This window comes from Diuraphis noxia, unplaced genomic scaffold, assembly GCF_037042655.1.
Source record: "Diuraphis noxia isolate RWA-SAM2 unplaced genomic scaffold, SU_Dnox_SAM2 contig0001, whole genome shotgun sequence".
Lineage (NCBI taxonomy): Eukaryota > Metazoa > Arthropoda > Insecta > Hemiptera > Aphididae > Diuraphis > Diuraphis noxia.
The window spans coordinates 8,038,363-8,055,911 of record NW_028301711.1 but is presented as its reverse complement, the minus strand read 5'-3'; the positions used below and the strand labels follow the sequence as shown (position 1 = coordinate 8,055,911).

Genomic DNA, 17,549 nt, shown 5'->3' with positions numbered 1-17,549 from the left:
AATATGCAATTTTTCTTGATGTCAGCTAATATTTTTTTATGCTTACATAATATGGAAACTTTTGCTAATTATCTTTTTCAAGTCGTTGTTGCGTATTTCAGTTACTGTAATTATCCATTCTACAGTTAATCTCATTAGTTTTATCGATAATGACTTTCAACATCCATTTAATTTTGTCGCTGAATTTAGATATATTATTGTCATACTCACTCGGGAAAACTAGTCCTCGTATACTCCAGTGGTGGTTGGTGGTTCAAGACTTACCAATATTTATGACAAACTTAAAAAGTGTATTAAACATTTATAGGTACATGTAATTTTATAATTTATACATTTTTTTCTTATTCATTTTTTTTTGAAACACAAGTTATCGACTATCTTTAGTAAATTTTTACAGCATATGATGTTAACACGACAATGTTGTTAAACACTGTCTAATTCAAGTTTATATAGTTTTTGGCTGGGACCTTAATAATATATTTAACATCCATAAATATGGCTATATATGTATATTGTAGTATTGTAAAAGTTGACAAAATATTACCTTATATTTATATAAGTCAATAACTATGAAACACTATTGAAAAATTTGAAAATTTATAATCATCAAAGTTGGGAAAGAATGAAAACAATAAATTAAGTTAAATTAAAAGTACACAAGATTGATATGTAGGTTAGAAGTTCACAGTTAATAAATCTTAAATATAACTCTGTTTAAAATTAGTATTTGGATCACAATAGTGTGACTGTGTTCTTTTTAACGCCCTAAATTATAATGAATAATTATATTAAACTTATATCATAATATAGGTACAGTATTACTTCTATTTTATTTTTCATGATTATTGAATATTTAAAAAATACTGTTTTTCTTTTGAATCAAACACAACTTAAAGACATATTATATTACTTATATCTATCTAGTCTGACTAGTCTACTAAAATATATTTTTATACAAATTTGAATACATTAATATTAATGGAAATGTGTTTGCAACCTAAATATTGTAAATCAACAAACATTAGATATAAGGACCTGAAGGACCTCGTATCTTAAAATGAATTTTGTTTTCTTATTTTCTTGGTTGACAAAACAAATACCTCATAGTTAATATTGAGTAATACTATGTCTAAACTTAACCTAATTATTGAAACCATAAATTTAGGTGTGATCCAATAATAATAAAATATTTCAGATATATTAGCACTAGATATTTTGGTAATAATAAATTCTAATTCTTACTTAAACAAACAAATATTGCTTCTTTGCATTCATCGACTATACCTAATCAAAATATTGGTCTTACGTATTTATGGAACATAATCGTAAATTTCTTCAGCAGCGCACTGAAATCTAAATATTGTGATAGAATCGAAAGTCGACAAGTGAGATGAGATGAAAGACAAGGATTTATTTATGAATTCAAAAAATTAACTTACCTTGCACTAAATGAACCTATACTTTCATACTGTGGAAATTCTTTTTGGGCAAAACATTCGGATATTCAGAATCTTTAAGCTTACTAGGTACCTAGGTATTCAAGTTAAAATTTGATTTTAGTTCCTATAGGCTATAGGTTGGCTTAAAGAATTAAGAAATTTAGCGTTAAATAGAACTCTAAAATCATTCACTAAACGTATTAAATAATGTGAAAATATGTATTAATATATGCCATGTCGTGACTCATGTTAATCTTCGTTATGCCTGGCTATTTAAAAATTAAGATGACAAGTATTCGGGCAACAAAGATCTAAATAAAAGTTCATACAATTTTGTATTAATTAACATTTTTAAGTTTATCATTTAGTTAGGTACTTTTATCACTAGTTTTTATATGTTTAAAAGTATATAACATTATAGCTCATGTTTATACAAAAATATTTTTTTTATAAGAATTTATTATATTAGAGTAACATATAATTAGACGAACATATACTTAAAAAAAAGCTTGATTTTCATATTGAAGTATATTATAGGTTTAATATAAATAATTATTTTCTTTAATCTAATTAGATAATTCGATTATATCTCTTCAATCTCAGCCTTTGGATTTTTAGGAGAAGTTGTTTTTGTTCTTATTTTTAGATTCTGAACGAAGTGATGAATGTATTGATTTTACAATGATGTGTGTGTTTTTTTTTTGTTTGTTTGTTTTTGTCTGTGTACAGCATAATGCATAACTAGTTGAAATAATGCTTCGATTTCAAACTTTGGGCGTGGTTTCCGATGTAAAAGTGAATATCCTTGGTACATTATAGAGGTCAAAAGTAAATATTTTCCAACAGTTTTCAAAAAAATCGAGAAAAACAAAAAAAAAATGACAGAAAAACGGGAATTTTTACGCAAAACCAGTTTTCGACCAAATCGATATTTTTATATGGTTGTAATTCAAAAACTAACCACTGTAAATACTTGAAATTTTCACCAAATGTTTATGTTAGTGATATATATATACAGTTTAATTTTCAAAATTTTTGACTTTTTTTGAGTTATTTATAGACAACTGAAATTTTCAATTTTTCTGAAAATTTTTTTTTAAAGTGTCAATACATTTTTTTTGGCCCTATCAAAATACTTGAAATTTTAATACAAAGTTTCTCATAAGTTATCCTTAAGATGATTAAAAAACTATAAGAATACATAGGCATAATTTTTTTTTATAAGCGTTTATAGTTCAAATTTTTACGAAATCTGTCGAAAATTTGCAAATTATTTTAAGTTGAAAAATCGTAAAATTTTTTGCGTTTATAACTAAGGATTAAAAATACAACACTAAGTTTTCCATAAGTTTTCCTTCAAGTAGCTACAGAGAAAACTCGAAGCATCATTATAGGAAAAATTTTAAGTGCGTTTGAATTTTAAATTTTTACGAAATAGCGTAAACGATAACGATTTATTCTCAAACGATTTTAAATATTTGTTATTATTCAAAAAGTATAAGTCGTAGATACTTAAAAATTTCACCAGTTATTTAGATTGGCATTTTCTTTACATGATTTAATTTTCAAAATATTTTGACTTTTTTTGTGATATTTATTGACAACTAAAATTTTCAATTTTACTGAAAAATTTTTTTTGAAGTGTCGATAAATTTTTTTTGGCCCTATCAAAATACTTGAAATTTTAATACAAAGTTTTTCATAAGTTATTCTTATGGTGATTAAAAAATTATAAGAATACATATGCACAATTTTTTTTTATTAGCATTTGAAGTGCAAATATTGACAAAAATTCGACAAAACCATGAATATATTTTTTTTGTGTCTGTCATCTCGTTTTGGGGCAGTAAAAGTGCTTCGATTTTTGACTTCAGTGCCTTATTCGATCAGAAAGTGAATCTAGTTGGTACTTTGGTGGTCAAATGTATATTTTTCTAAATAATCGGGATAAACAAACTAAAAATTAACGGAAAAACGGGTAATTTTACGCACAATCAGTTTTCGACACAATCGATTTTGATTATTGATGTAACTTTAAAACAAATGACCATTGATACATGAAATTTTCACCCAATGTTTTTATAAGTACATTCAAATTTTGAATTTTGACAAAATATGTAATAATCACAAAAATTCGCAAATTGTTTTAAGTTAGATATTCATAAAAAATTTTCTTTTTAAATCAAAGAATTAAAAAATTTAATACAAGATTTCTTACAAATTTGTCAATCTTTATCACAAAAAAAATGTCCACCGGAAATTCAAATTAAATTTTTATTAGGCTTGAATTTCAAATATTGACAAAAATTCGTCAAAACCATGAATATTTGCAAATTATTTTGTAGTTCAAAATTAATAATATTGTTTGTATTTATATCTAAGGTTATAAAATTTAGCACTAAGTTTTCCATAAATTTTGCTTCAAATAGCTATAGAGAAAATTTGAAACGTCATTATAGGAAAAATGTTTTGAGCGTTTGAGTTTTAAATTTTTATGAAATCGTGTAATGATAACGATTTATCCTCAAACCAGGTATATGTATATTTATGATAATATAAGGTATTATGAATTATGATAACTACATGCAATGTTTTTGGAAAAATTTATTACCCATACCTTATGCAAAATGCGTCTTAATTGAAAAATAAAATATTTGTTTCAAAATAGAATATATGACAATATTTAAGTATAACATATCTTAGACTGACAAATCATCTCCGTTCAGAATCGTTTTTCGTATACAATGATACCTATCATTGCATTCAAATTTAATCCCATCTATTACAGTAACCTACTGTACAGCAGAGCGACATCCACGACTTAATTGCTTTTTATAAATTTATGTAATTGCTAACGATTTATAACAATAAAAACAAATATTATTACTATTATTATTATTAAAATCAAGTTATAGTAGCATGTATTATAATTATATAATATAATAGGTGGATAATAATGTGTTGGTAGGCAGTAGTATTTTTCTAAGACATTAAATATTATTTAAAGATGTTAAAATACGATTTCATATTGTACCGGTATTAATGGTATTATACTTAATTGAACCGTGTAGTACCAAAAATATCGGATATTGAACATAGGTTACACCTAAAATTAATGTTCAATTTTAAAATGGTCCATTTTAAGAACCACAATAAAACAAGAACTACTTTTGAATAAATACCTACCTACCTATCTTGTTTAGAAATAATTGAAATTGTAAATAATATATATTTCGTTTTAAACAACCAGCTGTACAAAATTATATCATACTACTGTAGGTATAGACAAATTTACATCTCTAAATAATATAATATATTAGACATAAAATTACTCTGGTTTGTTTTTATAGTTTAATTAAAAAAATTTAAGCCAATTATCATCAAATTACGAATTATTATAGTTAACGTCATATCTAATTGTTAATAATTATAATTCTTAAATATTCCAAGACCACGATCAAAATATTTTTCATGCGCAAATAATAAATAATAATATTTTAATAAATTAAAAGTCCCCGTCAAACGTGACGTTTAGGCAATCAAATGAACAGTAAACCGGGCGCACACTGTCATAGTAATAAAATTACTATCGCCTTGTCTAGAGCTGTTGCGATAATAATATTTCTTGTACAATAATAATAATAATACAAGAAACAAAACAACTCTAGCCCGATTTTAAAAGAATTATTGCTGACAAATAATAATATTTAGCGCGTTGCCATAGGCATTATTATAATAATATTTTATAGTCAATATTAATATTGTTATCTCCATGAGTCCAAATAGTGTTATCTCGGTTCGACGATTTCACATATTTTGTTTTTTTTTGCCATCTATATCTTATAATAATTTCTTAGATCTCGGTAGTCGGTAATTCGGTATTAATAATAATAATAATAATAATAATTAATAATACATTAATACTGCAAAAAATCTATAGTGGTTAACAACTAATAAAGATTAAAAAATAAATAATAAAAAAATAAAGATTACTGATTAGTACGCCATATTATACCATCCAACTATGCTCCAAGGTCACAGGTGTACTAATAAATCGCGAACGTGTCATAAAATCAAACGGCATTCAAACCGCTCATGTGATGGTCGCCTGGTCGTGACACAGCGAATCGATTGTCGTATGTGCTGCACTACGATCGCCGAGGTGCCGTCCAACCATAGATAATAAATACATAATTATCGTCTATGCGTCCAACCGTGTCGGCCGACCGTTGCCAGTCGTACTGAGTCGTCGGGGTCAGCCTCTTGAGTCGGTAGTGCTACAACTCGTTTTGCGCCGACGACGGCTGAAAGGCAGGTACAACGATTTGGATTTTTGGTTACCTGTTATTGTTTTTGATTGTTGTGATGACGACAGCGCTGTTATCGATGTTGTTGCAGCCTCGGCCCTCGAGCCCTCGTGACCGGCAGTCGGTCAATGTTCATTGTTACACGATCGTTCGGCCGATGGCGGTCGCCCGTGTTGTCGATCATTCGCCACCGCATCTCCGATCACAGCCGTCCGTCGCCCCAGTCGATTATCAGTAGACTCTGCGGCACTAAACCTCACACACGTTCCAGGATGTCGTTGCCCCGTCTGCCCGCCGTCAGTTTCGTCTCGCCCAGAGTGCTGCGGGTGTTGGGATGCAATCCCAGTTTCATGACGCTACAGGGTACGAATACTTATGTGGTTGGCACGGGTCAGCGGTATGTTTTACGCAGCAGCAAATCGACTATAGACGGGTTTAGATGGTTTGTTTGAACGGTTAAAATTTCTTTGGTCCATCCACACACCTATATTAATTTCTGGGTTCTTCATGACGTATTATAATGTCTTTAAAGTCTAGATATTTCTCAAATTTATTTCTAACGCTTACTATCCAGATGTATTTTATGATCATAAAGATCTTAAGAGTATGTAACAGTGGAATTTGTTGTCTCCGTCTGACCAGTGCATAATATAGCAAATTTACGTTCAGCAGAACACTTGTAGCTCCTTTAGTTTAAAAATTACAGTGAATCGACCATCGACCTATTATAAAACTTGATGGTAAGAACATTATCTGTGTTTGTACGTTGGTTTTTTTACGATAATTCAATTTTTAAGTGAGTTATGAGCATTTTTAATGTACTGTATATTATATGCTCATAACTCGCTTAAAAATTGAATTATTGTTGAAAACCAACGTACAAACACAGATAATGTTCTTACCATCAAGTTACATAATAGGTCGATTCACTGTAATTTTTCAACTAAAGGAGCTACAAGTGTTCTGCTGAGCGTACATTTGCTATATTATGCACTGGTAAGACAGAGACAACAAATACCAACTGTTACATACTCTTAATACCTTTTTTTAGTAGTTTTAACTGATAATTAGATATTTCACCCTATAGTCCAGTTGATGCTTAGCATAAAAAAAAGATAGGTACCTAAAAACTGTATTAACCTTTTAAATTTGAAATAACTACTCTCTGTTACATTTAAATCAGTCAGTACAGTAAAATATTATCAATCTTATTTCCGTTAGGAAAATACCGGCATTAATGAAAAATTCAACCATTATTAAATTCTTTACTAAAATTATCTGTGACTAATTATAAAATCGTACTAATTACTAATAAATTATAAAATTGTATCTCTCGGAACTTCATTTTGAAATTCATTATGGTTCTGCTTTCTATACAGCAGTTATAAACAGTGTTCCATGAGATTGAATTTTATTCCCTATTCTATTTAACATTTATACATCTGACCAATCAACCACTCTTAATACATCAGTAGCTGTTTATGGTGATGACAAATTAATAATTTCCATCAACAATGATCCTTTCACTGCCACTAAAAATCTCCAAAATCATCTTCTTCATATGTAAAATTGGTTCATTAAGTGGTGTTTTAAAGTTAACCAAAGCAAATTCACACTACTTTCACCTTCAAACAGGCTCAATGTTATTACTTGATTACTCTCCTACTGTTAAATATCTTAACCTAACATTCAATCAAAGACTTATTTGGGACCACCATATAAGTAATAAGTTACCTTTTTAAACAAAATTATGAATTTTTTTTTAATATCAGCCGTCTGAATTTCTTTCGAGGGCCGTAAGCATGACTATAATATGCACCTAATCTTTATTATATTTATGATTATTTACACGATAAAGTAGTAATTTACAAGTACCAAATGCCTCAAATTTAGGTTCCTCTGGTATTATTTAATATTTTTATCCAATTAAATAAGCAATATTTGAGTCTTATAATTAAAAATGTATTTAGGTTTTATATATATTCTAGGCAATCTGTTTAAAAAATTTTACTCATTTTTGGAATATATTAAGCTTCTAATTAAAAATATAATAGTCCAGATGTGCAATCAGTTCAATCCTGGTTGTATTATTGTAATAATCTAATAACACTATCTAGGTACCTTTTAAAAATAAATTGTTTTTGTCATTATATTTAGCAGTGTACACACCAGAGCATGCACAGACTGTATGCTTCATACACTCATATGTGCTTAGTATGGACGTCATCACATACAAAAAGCTTATATGTGAAATAAATCTGGGGTAAACATAGTGATTATCACGACGCACAATGAACACTTTTGTGTGCTTGATATACCATTCACAGACCATACTGTATAACTCACAACATAAGCACACATGCTCGGTCTGTGTGTGCTCTAGTGTGTACACGGCTTTAGACTTTTACATTTTTGAGTGTTATACTAATCCTTGTATGTAAATTAAAATTAATTTAATTTATAATTACATATTAACCTAATTTTTCATTCTAATGTTTTGTTACAGACGTATTTTAATTGATGCCGGGGAGCCAAATTTTCCAGAATATATAAAAAATCTTCGAGAAACGATGATAAAGTATAATTTTCAGCTTGATCATGTTATAATATCACATTGGCACTCAGATCATATTGGTGGGGTAAAAAATGTGTTGGACATGATTGATAATAAAAATGGTAATATATTAAAAATGTACCATAGAAATAAAATGTTATAGAATATTTTAAGCTAAATTACCATGAACCATGTGAGTAGGTTGCTCCTTGTATTTAGCAATTTTTTCCATGTATTATTATTATTAACATAACACCAATAAAAAATAGCATGATATAAATTATAAATAAAGTACTTACAACTCTCAGAACTCTGCATATATCATACATATATCTTATCAAAAGAAGAGCACAAAAAATATTCTGACTTTTAACTAGGTACTCATCCTAATCATAATATGTATACTCAGCAGGCATTTAAAAAGAAGCCATTATACTATTTGAGCGAATTTAATTGCTGTCTAGATAAAGATAAAGAATTATTATAATAAAGTAAAATAAATATGTCAGCAAATAAAAAAACAATCTTGATAATGACCAAAAGAATTTCCTAGAGCTATTGATAACAATTTGTGCTTTTAAAATTATGTTGTGTAATGTGTATTATTATTTAAAATAAATCTTATCAAATTTTAATATTTTTGAAAAATCTTATGTATCAAATAGTAAACATGTATTTTATTCATTATTATTATTTCATTGGTTTTGCACCCATTTGTCGTTGTCTCTGTCTTACAAGTGCGTTACGCACAAATAACAAATTTATTTTCAGCAGATCACGTTTATCTCCATTAGTTATATGTGTTCATATGTAGGGTTTTTACAATGTTTCAATTTTTTAGCAAGTTTTGCGTATGTAATATAAATTTAAAATACACATAACTCACTTAAAAACTAAACCATAAAAATTCAATATACACACACAGATAGTTCTTTTACCTTTAAATTTTATAAGAGGTCAATTCACTTTAATTTTTAAATTAACAGTGCTGAATGTAATTTAAGGCGTCCTCTTAAATAGCTACAATTTGAATATTTAAGTCTGTACTTTTTTTTTTACACCACACTAATAAATTACGGTTCTAAAATATGACTATTCTATAAAAGTAACATTTCTTAGATTATTATGTGATATATTTTTATAGAAACAAAATGATATATTTTTATAAGAGTATAAATTAATACTAATAAATTATATTTCAGAATGTAAAGTTTGGAAGTTCAATCCAAAAATAGGCAAAAAACATGAATACAACTTTCCATTAAATTTTGTTGAAGATAAACAAAAGTTTCATGTTGAAGGTGCTACATTAATGTAATTATTGAATTTTCTTCCCATACTAGTAAAATTGCATAAAAAATTATAATTTTTCTTTTTGTTATTTTTAGAATTCATCATACACCTGGACATACAACTGATCATATAGTTATATTTTTGGAAGAAGATAATGCATTGTTTTCTGCTGATTGTGTGCTTGGAGAGGGAACTACTGTATTTGAAGATCTAACAGAATATTTAAAATCATTACAATTGATTTTAGACTTAGATCCAACTGTTATATTTCCTGGTCACGGCTCTGTTATAAAAGTAATCAAACTATTTAGATCACATATAATGTTAAGGTTCTTATTATCAGAGGTTAAAACTTCATGGATTGTACATTTCTTAGGAAGTTGCATATTCAAAATTTGATGCATTTAAGTTCAATTTTTAATACATAAGACTCAAATGCAAAAGTATGTGGTGGATTTTGGTTTTGTAAATTTTATCAAATTGAAGTGATTTTTAATATTTAAAAATGTTATACATACTAATGTATATTTTTTTAATAAACCAACATAAAAAGATGTCATACTTTAAAGAAATTATTTTTTTAAACACGAGTTTCCATGCATTATGTGGTCACCCAGTGGCGTAGCCAGAAATCTCTCAAGGGAGGAGCCCACCAGATATAACACCAAAATCATACGTTTTAGTATATTATAGGTATTTTATATTTAATTAAGATTAAGACAATTAAAGTACTTATATTAAAGCATGTACAATTTAAGTAATGTCTATTATTTTGACCAGTCTTGAAGTTGCATTCTCCTGGCGGAGATTTTTATGAAATCTTGTGCTATTTCCTCCACAGTTACATTTTCTTCCTTATTAATGTTTTCATATCAAATCATTATTTAATCATACATTATAAAGTATTAAAGTATAATACAAGTGCCGATTACTGAGTAGTATTGTGTTATACTATTATAATATGTACTACACGGGCCAAGGGGGGGGCCTGGGCCCCTATGGGCCCCTCCCTAAATACGCCACTGTGGTCACCTACACTTTAAATCATATAGATTTAATAATTGTTTTTTTACTATGTATATTACAAATTAAATTAAAAATATTTTATTTAATTTTTGACCATGCATAGGTAATACATAGATATTTTTGAATAATTGTGATTTTTTTAAACGTATCTTCCCATAAAAATTCATTTTTATAAAAAATAAAAAAATAAAAGCATATATAAGATTTTCTTTGTGAAATATATTTCAAGCTCTGATTATCAGATTGAACTTATGTTCATATTGTGTGCTATATTTTATTTTTTTTAAAATGATTTAAAACTGGAAATTAATGAGTTAATAGGTTAAATTTAAAGTAAATTTTAATATGTTAACTCAACTTACTAGCTTGATGTTCTAAAAAACTTAACTTGAATTAATTTTTCTCCATGTTAATCTTAAATTTAACTTATAATCTATTAAATATTATTTTGATCTTAATTTTCAAACTAAGCATCAAAATATTTTGTTTATTACTGTTAATAGTTTATAAGTCTGTCGAATATAGAAAATATTATAAACATTAAATAAATTTAAAAAAAGTGTGAAATTGGGTATCACTCTGCTGTATAGTAGAGATGGAAACTAGGTCACTATAATGGATGTATTAAATTTGAATACAATGACAGGTATCATTGTACATGAAAAACGATTCTGAACAGAGATGATTTATCACTCTAGGATATATTATATTACCTATATTTAATTTATAATATATTTAATACTCGCACAATATTTAAATATAAATTTTAATCACTCACAAAATGTTTTCTATATTGACTCTGGAGTTTTTATTTTTACAGTTATTCTAAGAAAAAGTTATAGAGAACATTGTGTAAGGTTTTTTAACCTTAGGCATAAATCACAACAATTTTATGAATTTTCAACTTCATAATTTTATACAAATTGTCGCGATTTTGACATATTTCATAAATATTTGTACTTAAAATGCTTATAAACAAAAATTGTGGCAAATTTTAAAGATTTTTGGATAGCCACATGTTTTTTATATGCATTTCAAAAGAAAAAAAAAACTTTAGAAATATCATTGTAATTTGTTCAGAATCTAAAAATTTCTATTATTCCTGGAGTCCTATATTTAAAAAGGTCAAATGTATTAAATACAATATATTTATTTGAAAATAAAATATTTTCTATGAGTTACTGGAAAAATTTTAAATGAAACAAGTACTATCATAACAAATATTTATGTTTATATGTATTTATATATCGTTATATAATAAAATTAAAATATAGATAAGGTGGCTCTTTTTTTGAATATTATTGAAATTATGTTTGTTGTTGATTTATAAACAGCATATGCATTACTATAATGATACTGTATTGCATGAACAATCATTAAAGATTTGACAAATTAATAATAAGCTAATGGTGGTTCCTTAAACATAGTTTAGTGGATTATGGTTGATCTATTTAATTTTTTTGAACCCATTACATTATATATTTTCTATGCAGTTGATGGCATTAAAATCTTTAAGTATGCCAAGTCTTATAAATTAAGTAAAATATGCAAACATTTGTAGTATATATTTTTGTACTTTAATTGTTTGAATCATGAAATGAATTTGCATCGAATTCGATTTTGAATATGCAGCTTTCTAAAAAATATTTTAATCCAATAATTTCTGAGCTCTGTTAATAATTACTAATTATATAGGGAAACATAATTTATAGTAGTCAATTAAGTTGATGAATTTTTTTAACTTAATTAAAAAAAAAAAAAATAGTTATTTTATCTGATACTATAAAAGATTGCATAAATTGTTGCCCAGACTTGAAAAATATACTTTGTTTTATGCATTTTTTTTTTTTAATTTCAATAGTTATTTTATAACAATTTTAAATTGAATGACTTATAATAATGTTTTATTTCATTAGGATCCAATTGTTCGAGTAAATAATTACATTAAACATAGATTAGAAAGAGAAGTAGAATTGTATAAGTTGATCAATAAAAGTCCATCCAGATCATTGTCTGTAGAAGAAATTGTAAATGAAATGTATAAGGCAAGTCTACATTTTATTTTATAATTATTTGAATCATACATTTTATTTGTGTATATTATATATTTATTTATTTTCAGGTTATTCCCAATGATTACAAGAAAGTAGCATTGTATATTGTAAAAAATCATCTTGCTAAATTATTGAAAGATGGAAAAGTGATTCTAATTGACAATAAATGGAAAATCAAAGAACAATGAAATGTGCAATTAAATATTTTTTTAATTTATATTATTATAAATTAAGGTGTTAACAAAATTTAAAAAAAAAACTTGTTGTAATAGTGATAAACTTGTTTAAATTTTAAATTTGTATAAGATAACAGTTAAGACTAGAGATCGAATTATATGGAATAAAGGTGTATAAAATAGGGCGCATGTAAACTTCACCGATTGCGACCTTTTTAGACCTTTTTTCATGTAAATTCCACCGGTACGTTTATTTTACCTGAAAAAAAAATGTAAACTCCACCGGTATGTTTTTTCATAGCAGTACCAAGTCAATTTTTCAATTTTTTTTTTTTCAATAAAGTAATAAATATATTTTAATAATAAATTCCAAATTAAAATAACAAATCGTATAAAAAAATTAATATAAATGGCATTTTTAAGGTCATTTTTTGAGAACATTTTTGGCTAATTTTTAGAGCATATTTGTTTGGTTTTGAGTATATTTAAATCCGGGCCCTAATTATAATATTATATCTATTGTATTTAAATACAATAATTATAAAAATCAAATAGAAATAATAGAAAAATATATAATTATTAACATTACGTAAGTAATACGCGTACCTACATAATTTATGTAAGGATTTATTATTTATATATATTATATTCAGATACTTATATCTTATTTTACACAATATTAAAAAAATAATTTAATAATAATTAGATATCTAATAGAGCTTTTGTAAAGAGATGTATATTTGGATTTTTATATGGAATTTACGTGCTTTCAGTTCAAAAATACGTATCGGTGGAATTTACATGCTATAAATCCAACCCTAAAATCGATTACCTGTAAATCGGTGGAGTTTACAATCGCCCATAAAATATGATACATACATAAATTAATGGAAAAAGTGTTCAGTTATGCATAAGCATAATAATGAAATAATCAATAATACAACTACAATGAGTTCTGCTTATGTGATCACGTGTTTATTGAATCAATCGTTAATTGGAATTAGATAAGATAAACCCAAACAACATTTTATGTTATGAATGTTAAATTGAATTTTTAATAGAATGTACCGTTTATTTGAATCACATATTAATATATTTTATCGATTTTATGGCTATTCAAACTAATTATGTTAGGAGCTACATCTGCTATAAGTTTTAAGTATATTATTGTATTTTAAACTTGTGTATTTCGATATGGATCCTATTTATGATTGATGTTCTGTTTAATATTTTTTTTATTACGTTGGATAAATGTAAAGATTTATTCTTAAAAGGAAAAACATTTACTATTTTGATTAGTTGGAAAAATGTCTGAAATATAAGTCAAACTAATTTTGTAAACTCTTCAAATTAAATAGAACAAATTTTCAAATATCTTAAGCAATTTATTTTAATGAAAATAAAAAGAAACAAGGGTTTCAATAACACAATCGATAGTTTATTTTATTTTTTTTGAAGTTTACGTATAAATAAAGAATTATAAAAATAATGAATCACAATAACTGTCATCACATTTAGTAAAATTAACTGTACAACTAAAATCAAAAATTAGTAATCTACATTTTTTTCTTCTGATTTTAATAGAAAATATTATTATAAAAATAATGAAGTTTTTTAAACTTAAAAATAAATAGCACTTGTAATTATTAATTTGAAATCTGTAGTTTTTCAATAAAATAATATATTAGTATACACTAATTTTATACAAAATTATATTTTATGTTTTTTTTACTAGGTAAGTGTGTATGACAAAATATGAAATGATAAAAAACTAGACCTTTTAGTATTTTGCATAATAATCTGTTATAAAAAATTAAATAAAACTGTTTCTTATTTTAACTTTTACATTTTATCTATATACATACACCTATAAATTAGTAATTAACTATCAAGTTATAACTTAGTTTATAGGATCTCATTATTATTATAAACGATTACAAATTAATAATATTGAAGATTTAAATATTATGCTTATTTATTATGTGTGTAAGAAAAATCAAAAATATAATGTACATGCAATTCACATTTAATTAAGATCTCTAGTTAAAATATAAAATGTTATGTATAGATATTTTACAGTATGTTGATGTATTAAAAGAGTATTAAAATCATTTATGGTGTTTGTTGAATTAAATGTTTTTAATAATATTGTTGTAAGGCTTTACATATTAAAAGAATATGAAAGTGAAATAATAGTAAAAGTACAATGGCACATATGCTCCAACCAAGGTGGATTTATTTATTATTTATTTATTATTTTATTTATTTATTTATTTATTTTAAATCCACCTTGGCTCCAACTAAGATATTAAAGTGTACAAAGTCTACTTCTGTGGTCACCGACTAGACTAATTTAATTACTTAATATGTATCTTGAGGAGGTATTTTCCTAGAACGGAGTCAGGGTTGCCAATAATAATAATAATTATATTATTCTAGTCTTTTTATTTTGTTTTTACAATCCTTAGATTGGTTAAATGATTTCTATGGCTTTCCACTTGTCTCTTTTAGTTCCTTATAATTGGTTTTCCCTATGTCTTCTATGATCTGTTTCATAAATGGTGTTCTTGGTCTATCTCTTCCAGCTTTTTCTTCTATCTTTCTTTCTGTTTTCGTTGTTATCCATTCATTGTTTCTCATAATATGTCCGATCCATTTTTCCTCCTTTCTCTGATTATCTTTAATATTGTTTTTTGTTTGTTCATTCTTAGGTATACTTCTTAATTTTTAACTTTCCCAGTCTAGGGAATTTTTAGTTCTTCTCCAACACCATGTTTCAAATGCTTCAATCTTTTTTCTTTCTGTTTTGAGTATTGTCCATGTTTCTGCTCCGTACAGTTTATTATATAAGTACTCTTTATAAGAGTTTCCCTGGTAATTAAGCTAACAGTGTTTGTCGTTAATAGGTGCTTCTTTTTGTAAAATGCCTGTTTTGCTTGTGCTATTCTGCTACTTATGTCCATTTTGCTTCTTCCATCATGTGTTATTTTGTTTCTAGTCTTGTCCGTTATTATTGAACAGTAATATAACTAATTTTATTTGTTGAATAAATTGTATATTATTATTTTAGAATAATTAAAAAAACATACTTTTTTTTTATCATATTATGTGCTTTTATAACGGATAGTGTAGGATTTTCTTAATTGTATGCCTTATTTATGTCTACTGTTTTTGATCTATAATGAATAGGTCATTTGCTGGAAATTGTTTTAACAAACAATACATGAGAAATTTTTGCTTGAAAAATGTTTATTAAACTAATTAAGCTCCAATAGGCAATAATACAGTTAACAACATTTTTATTTATATATTTGAAAACAATTTGTGAAGTGTTACTTACATCATTTTCAGAGTATATTATGTTGAGGTGATAATCTATATTTCTTATAAAGTTATAACTGTATTAGTATATTATGTATTATACAGGTATTATTAAGAGAATAAATAGGTATATTTTATAGGATTGTATTTAATATATTGATCTTGTGTTCTTGTCTCTTGATAATTTAAAGTCATGCTTATACCATAAACATAGACAAATATTAGTTTATTACATATTATGTACTCTTTAATCTAGTTAGATTAGTTGTGTCTAGCTTTATTGCATTTTGTTCATATTATTATCCATCGTGTATTGATAATTTTGATGGATTGACAAATTTTGACATGATGATACCTATTATTGCATACCCAATAGTTAAGTAAATTGTAAGAATTAAGTAATTGTATCATATTAGTTGAGTTGTTTCATATTTTTGTATACTTTTTTACTTTTTGTGTTACTTACTATGCATAGTCGTTGACTCTCTTTGTATGTATTTACTATATGCAATGAATTTTAATGTTAATTTTTTGTGATGTGTAGGAGTAGCAGTATTTTAGTAGTTGATACAATTTGATATTGTATAAATAAACTCTTTATTGATAATTTGTTGTGAAACCGTATTAGATAACATTTAATCCCCAGTGGTTATTGATTATAGGTAACTACTAACTACTTGACGTTTGGACCTAAAAAGTTTTAAATCATTACATAAATCAACTGAATATCAGTATATTAATTATTTCATGGACAAGTCACAAGTTATGAGGTAGGCACCTAGTTATATCTTATGTGTTTTATCATTTATATATTTTTTATATTCAAACAGAATCCTAATTATAAAACAGTACTTAACGTTAAAATGTAAAAAAAAATAGTACCTACCTACCTATAAGTATTTAAATATAGGCTAAATTTATTCTTCTATTATAAGAAGCTAACTTCTCTAAATAGTAGGTATCGCATTTTGTAATTCATTATTCAAAGATTTATCAGTGGTATAACTACACAAATTTTTGACTATTTATAATAATGACTACCTAGGTATCTACCATATTTGTTGAGGTTAATAAGCCCGACTTGAAATTTTGTAATATCACACTAATTTCATTATAATCAATAATTCTAATAACGGTGTTGATATAAAAAGTAAAATGAAAAATTGTGGTTGTTTTAATGATTGAAACAAACCATTTTCAGTGGGTACCTATTTCTAACTGATCCATGTGAGGTAATAATGTGAACAATATGTTTTATTGTGTTCATAGCACTTTGATAAAATGGTTTTTACCTTTTACCTTAACGTTTCAAACTTTTAACTTTTGCATTCCATCTAGTATTCGATAATTCAACAAAATGTAAAGGATTTTTTCCAGGA

The 17,549-nt window shown here is 25.9% G+C and overlaps 1 protein-coding gene across 4 annotated transcripts; it reads left to right on the top strand.

Moving 5' to 3' along the window:
- The first annotated feature begins 5,292 nt into the window (after positions 1–5,292).
- LOC107167167 (beta-lactamase-like protein 2 homolog) lies at positions 5,293–13,958 on the top strand. 4 transcript variants are annotated; one of them, XM_015516090.2, is made up of 7 exons: positions 5,293–5,750; positions 5,838–6,143; positions 8,253–8,422; positions 9,503–9,614; positions 9,689–9,887; positions 12,536–12,664; positions 12,742–13,958. In XM_015516090.2, the coding sequence occupies exons 2-7, from the start codon at positions 5,875–5,877 to the stop codon at positions 12,859–12,861; spliced, it is 999 nt and encodes a 332-aa protein (XP_015371576.2). In that variant the 5' UTR covers positions 5,293–5,750; positions 5,838–5,874; the 3' UTR covers positions 12,862–13,958. The 4 variants fall into 4 exon arrangements, with proteins under 4 accessions (XP_015371576.2, XP_089072460.1, XP_015371577.2 ...); XM_089216334.1 differs by having other exon boundaries at positions 5,815–6,143; XM_015516091.2 differs by having other exon boundaries at positions 5,293–5,754; positions 5,815–6,143.
- The last annotated feature ends 3,591 nt before the right edge of the window (positions 13,959–17,549 follow it).